Source organism: Falco naumanni, chromosome 17 (genome assembly GCF_017639655.2).
Source record: "Falco naumanni isolate bFalNau1 chromosome 17, bFalNau1.pat, whole genome shotgun sequence".
NCBI classification, from domain to species: Eukaryota; Metazoa; Chordata; class Aves; order Falconiformes; family Falconidae; genus Falco; species Falco naumanni.
Genome location: NC_054070.1, coordinates 407055 through 413054, shown reverse-complemented (window position 1 = coordinate 413054; position 6000 = coordinate 407055). Strand labels below are relative to the sequence as shown.

Sequence of the window (6000 nt, the reverse complement as noted above, 5' to 3'; positions counted from 1 at the left end):
TCATGCAAAGCTAACGCAGTTTTACTACCTTTTTATTTCAGTGAAGTGTAAGTGCTTGATATATATATTTTTCTGCTGTGACTAGTGCTCAGCAGTTCCCGGGGGTGGGTGCGGTGGGGTGGGTGCGTTGCTGTCCCAGGGCAACCAAGACCTGCAGAGTCTATGGCTGAAGGAGCCTCTGCTCCGTGCCTTGCAGCCGGCCCCTGCAGTGCCTCACACCACGTGGGGGGCTGGTGTGACCACGTTTTATAGCATCTGCTGTGGTTACTGTAACTGTCCAAAATCACATAACTACAAGAGGAAATATCTCACCACGCGAGGCAAGTCTTACAAATAAAATAATTTTATTGAGTTCCTGCTTCTACAGCATGTGGCACATAAAGAGAATTAAGACATAAGGTGTGATGAGAAAACATGTATTTATCCTTCACTGAACAAAGGATTCATCTTACCCAGAAAAACAACGCAAACAAATACCCTTCTCTGCTAGTCATGATGTTCAGTGAAGGCTGATGCTGTGACATTTAGGAAGGTGGAAACTGAAGTTGACCTGAAGATCATGGCCTATGCGTGCAGTTCCACTAACCTGATGTGAGGAGAAATGGCTGCCTTGCTAGCAAGTCTCGTTTTAACTCAAAACCAAAATATTTGCATTTACTTAATTTAATTACAGTGGAACAAACAGCACTAATGTACTTATTAACTCAGAGAAAAATCCACAATGAGAAAGTGTCCAAAATCTGCAGCTGTCTGATAAAGATCAGCTGATTTAGCTGCATTTGCAAAGCTAGTACTTGGGATGTTATAACTTCATTTTTGGCCTCTGCAGCCAAGAGACCAGCAAAGTTTCTTTTTTTTTTTTTTTTCAAAACTTGATCCTCCTCCAGGGTTTGGGCCTTAGAAACTTTTTTCATTAAGGATGTGCTGATAGTTCAAGAAAAAACTTTTGAAGTTTTTTTTAGTATTGGTTGTGTTTCTATATTCCCCTTTACCCTTTTGTTCCATCTTTATTACTAAGGTGATATAAGAAATAAAGATCTAGTGTTCATGCAAGGAGGTCACCTGTTTCTGTAACGTCTTTCCCTCTGTACATCTGGGCCCCATTCGTGGCAGCGCAGTTCTCTCCACTGCACTCCAGGCGACGTGGTGATGTACAGGGGGGTAAGCAGCAGGTACAAAGGGGTCTTCAAGAAACCGTTCATGCAAGTAGCTCTAGGGAGACTTCAAATACAGGGAAAAAACCCCAGTTCCCCCGCCCCCCCCCCCCCCCCCCGAGGAATCAACGGCATTTTTTATATATGACAAAAGGAATTTGGGATACACACTGCACAAACTGCTAACAGCTCATGAACACCTCTACAAGAACAGGAATCCCGTGAACACGCTGCTGGGTTTGGGCTGACCACAAGAGTAAAGAGCTGCTGGCAGATCAGAAGTCTCTCATGCCTGTTGCTGCTGCTCTTCCAAGCAGGCACAGCCCGGGCAGCAGGGCCGGTCCGCATGTCCCCTCTCCTGGCCACCTAGGCTGTCTGTAGACATTCAGAGCATCTTTGCACTTTTCCAGCCTCTGCACACACTAAAAACTATTTTACATGTTAGTTTACAGACCTAACTTCCAGCTCATGTCTCAGGCCACCTTCTTCCTCTGGAAACAGATCCATACGGTAAAAGCCACAAAATAAATCACCTTGGGAGACGTATTAGACAAAGACATATTTGACCACAAAACGGGTTTCTGCCTTTACTTACGCGGGAACAACTAGACTGGAAAGTCTCTCTGCTGCCACTGCCACTCAGCAACAAATTACTGAGACTGTAGGCCAAGTGCAAAAATAACTTGGTTTAGTCCCACCTCGCTGGCCGCGCTTGGTATCACGGTGTGGGTGGTGGTTTAGGTGAGGGACAGGAGCCCTGGCTGTCAAAGCTCGCTGCCCGGCCTTGCCACTGGTGGGAGAAAAAAGAAAGAACGTCTCAGCAAATGGGAGAGATTATTTGAAATTCATGTCCCTTTATGGCATTGCCTGTCTCCTGTTCCACAGTTTTCTCATCTGCCTTACAGCTTGTTTCAACTTATTGAACGCCTGCGTTTAACCACTCAGGAAGAATTACTGAACAATTTACTTTATTGCTTTGTAAATCAATTCACAATCATGAAGAGTGCTCACAAAAAAGGAAAAATAATCGGTGTCTGGGTGTGCTATGAAGACAAAGTTTGCTCTCAGTTCAGCTTTCTGCTGTTTCCTGGTTTCGTGCTGTTGCCTTTTTGTTTTAGAAATACTGCCTAATTGCAAAATTACTCGAGTCTTTCCAGTCTGGTAATTTTACTCCACAGAAACTATGTCCACAGTGCCAGAGGTATTTCTCAAAGTGAAAACCAGATCAGAGAGTCAGTGGATGTAGCAAACATTTTTTTGCTATACTTATGGGATCATAAATTACTAGCCATCTGCCTTGGGGTCTGTTATTATAATTCAAACCCATTATTCCTTAAGTTTTTGAACCCTTGCCCATCTCACTATGTTATTTTATTAAATTCAAATGACAAATGATATACATCTCCTAGAGACAACAGGAGGCAGAGTATTTCCACTGCTCCATCCTCCCTCTGGAACAATTCCTTCCTCTCCTACGTAAGCTGAAACTCTTTGCTGGCTAATATTAATGCTCTAGTGTGCACAAATTTCACTTCTGTGGGTGAAAACTCATTCAGCAAATTGAACTTCACCCTTGCTCGGCAAAGGCATTCCAGATGAAACGCAACTGAAGATGACAGAACAGGCAGGCAGCATGGTGCTTGCGGGAAGGCTGAGCAAGCCAAGTAGCCGTCTGCAGATGTTCTCGGTGTCAGCAATAACAAAGGGCCTGGGGCTGGGGTGGCACCCTGCTCCAGGGGTGCATTCCCCTGCATCCCAGGGCCCCCTCCGTGCTCCAGGGATGCATCCCACTGCATCCAAGGGCCCTCTTCTTGCTTTGGGGGTGCACCCCACTGCATCCCAGTGCTTCCCTGGCTGCTGTGTGCCACAGGCTGCAACCCTGCAGGCAGCCCTTGATGATGGGGGGTGACATGCTATGGAGTCTGCTGTCCACGGCATGGCTGCTCATGGGCGCCAGCCCTTTCTGGGTCTGCCCTGCCTGTGCAGTGCACAAAGCACCTTCACGTTCGTTCAAGGCCAGCTACAAAGCAGGGGCAGAGATAGGGTCAAGAATTCGGCCAATTTCCCCAAAAGACCAGTCTGTAAAGTACTGCACAGGTTTGCATTATAGGGGCCATACTTCATCACAGCTGAGCAGAAATTAATGAATGAAGAAGCTGGAAAATTTGTCCATCCAAACAAGCTACCTTAAGGTAAGAAAACAGTTTATTCTGTTTCTCATGTCAAACATATTTGCTGAAATCCCTGAGGAACTGATAATATGGATACAGCCTTCCCATGCGAACTACCAATAAACGAGCAGATAAGCAGCAGTTGCAATAGATATGGGATTTTGGCAGAGTCCGCCGCATGCTCCTCGCATTGATCTGCCTGCAGTTACAGTGACAATGTTTGCTACTCCAAAAATAATGATGAAAACTCTTCTGAGAGTAGGTTCAAGACACCAGTGTGCCATGAGGATGATATTTCCCCTTATTTAATTAGAAAAGGTAAACCAACTAGTAACTAGTAATTAGAAGTCAGAAGCTACAAACAGTTCAATGAAAGTCAAACATGCCCACAAATCTGGAAGAGGCTGGTTTTGCATGTCTTTAAAGATAAATGATTGCTCTTCATTATGGGCATGACTTAGCTCTCAGCCAAGTTACCAGTTCTTATCTGGAGAAATGTTTAAAACAAATAAATGCTCCTATGCTGAATATCAGACATACTCGGCAACATCAAAGACCCATTCTGCATTGCACTGATGATGCTACTCTGTGACATCAGACAAGAGTTTGTCTTTCATAGATAACAGAGAAATTTCCAGTTTCCAGAAGTCCCCTTCAAAGTCTTTCCAGAAATAAATTTTGTATTTCTTTTTAGAGACACATCACTTAACCTGGCTGATGGGTGTTCTGAGCAATGTAGAAGAACGGGCGATGGGGGGTGGCCAAGGCACACCTGGGCGGCCAAGGCCACAGCAGCGGGTGCAAGCAGAACCTCGGGGCTGAAAAACAGGGACAGCTTTGTGCTGAGGACAAGAGTTCATTGCCAGAATAACTTCAAAATGCAACACTAAGTGAGATTCTTGTCTTTGCTTACAAGCTCTTCTTCTAAACAACTGTGTGAGGAGGATAGTACTTAGAAGTCTGTAATTAATGATTCATTTGCACGTGCTCTCTTTCTAATGGTGATGGTCATTAAAGAAGTGCAGTCATTACTGTTTGCTACTCACTGTTGATAAAAGTGGAGCAACCAAAGACTTCAAATGTAACAGAAGCAAGTTCCCCTCAAGGCTCTGGCAATGGAAGAGACAAAAGTGCAACAGGGGTGCAGGCTGGCAGGACACGGGTCAAACTGCCCCCCCAGGGACGAGGGTCTGGGGGCGCATCAGCGCACTGCGGCCAGGGGAACCGGCTCGGCTTGGCCCAGGCCCCCGTGTGGGACAGCTCGGGAGCTGTGCTGCGGTGGTCCAGCACCCATCTGCCTGTCCTGGCGCCAGGGCCGCGGCTGGTCCTCCTGGTGCAACACATGATGGTTTTCCTGGGGACTCCACCAGAACCTGCAACTCTGAGCTTCCCTCAGCCACAATGTGGTGGAAGCCCCCTTTTTTGGCCAGGGTTTTTCCAAGGCATAGCAGGCAGGGCAGTAGGCGTATAGGCTAGTACAGAAATTCCAGGTTGCCTCTTTTCTTCACCCTCCCGTGGCCCTGAGCTGCATGGCCAGCCAGGAGCAGCACGGGCAGGCGGCAGCAGGCACAGAGCAGCTCCTAGGTTAACAGCTCCAGTCATCCACTGCTCAATTTATAAGTTCAGAAAGACAATTCAATCCCAGTTCTCTTGCTTTCAGCTTAAGATCAAGCCCTCCATCAGGAAAGACACTGATGTACAGCAGGGGCCATCGCTAACCACTGGAGCAAATGGAGGACAATCACAAGGATCAGCCAGAAAGCAAACGCTCCATTTGCTGGCACCCAGCAGCAAATGCTTTTGAAGGTGAAGATGAAGATGACCACTCAGGTTGCCAGCACAACCTGAGCTCACCTCCAAGAATACTCGAGGGTGAAAAAGGGATGGAGGGTGAGCAGCTTAACCCCAGCACTTGCAGTCAAGGGCAGATGGAGCAGGGGGCTGGCAGCCCCGGGGCTGGACCGCGGAGCTGGCAGGCAACTCCGCCACAGCCATCGGCCCCTGCTGCCCGGCCTCCGTCTGTGCGGGGACCTGGAGCCGATGACACAGGATACAAAGCCCAGATTGCTTTTAAAAAATGCACAAACACATATGGAAAAGATGATGCAATTGCTTGTAACCAACAAACACCATTTCCCATGGATTTCTCTCCGGGAGCCTGTGCCTTTTCTGTTTGTTCTTTTTTTTTTAAGCTTCGCTAGGGATTTGCAGACAGCAGTGCTAAAACTTAAAAGGGCAAATAAATACAGGGACCATTTGCTTGCTGGCTCTGTGCACCAGCTTGTGGCAGAAATACCAGAACAGATGATCAGAGGCGCTTTTTTTTGCCTTTTTTTTTTCTTCTTTTCTTTTAAGCAGAGCTCCTGACCTGTACACTGGGGGGTGAAATGATTCACTCAGGTTTTTTTCCAAAGTCTTGCGTGCTCAGCAGTAGTTTTCAAAGTATATTTTAGAAGGTGAGTCATCTTACATGCCTTCCTTTGTTTCTCTGAGTTTCACCACAATAATTATGGCTTTTTTTTCCCTATTGATTATCAAAAACTTTACAGGAGTCTTTCTTTCAAACTCCTACCTGCATCTGAAAAATAGTGTAGTGAAGTCATAAATTACAGACTGGAGAAGGAACTCCTGCCCCTGGGTCAGGTGTGGCAGCTGGTATCATGCTGTGAGGTGCT

At 46.6% G+C, this 6000-nt stretch overlaps 1 protein-coding gene across 1 annotated transcript in view; it reads right to left on the bottom strand.

The window, feature by feature from the left end:
* Positions 1–327: 327 nt before the first annotated feature.
* The window catches only part of SYT6 (synaptotagmin 6), a 38901-nt gene continuing 33228 nt past the window's right edge, over positions 328–6000 (bottom strand). Inside the window, exon 7 of the mRNA XM_040617027.1 lies at positions 328–1944. Coding sequence (XP_040472961.1) covers positions 1873–1944 — 72 coding nt within the window. The 3' untranslated portion in view covers positions 328–1872. The remainder of the gene's footprint in view (positions 1945–6000) is intronic.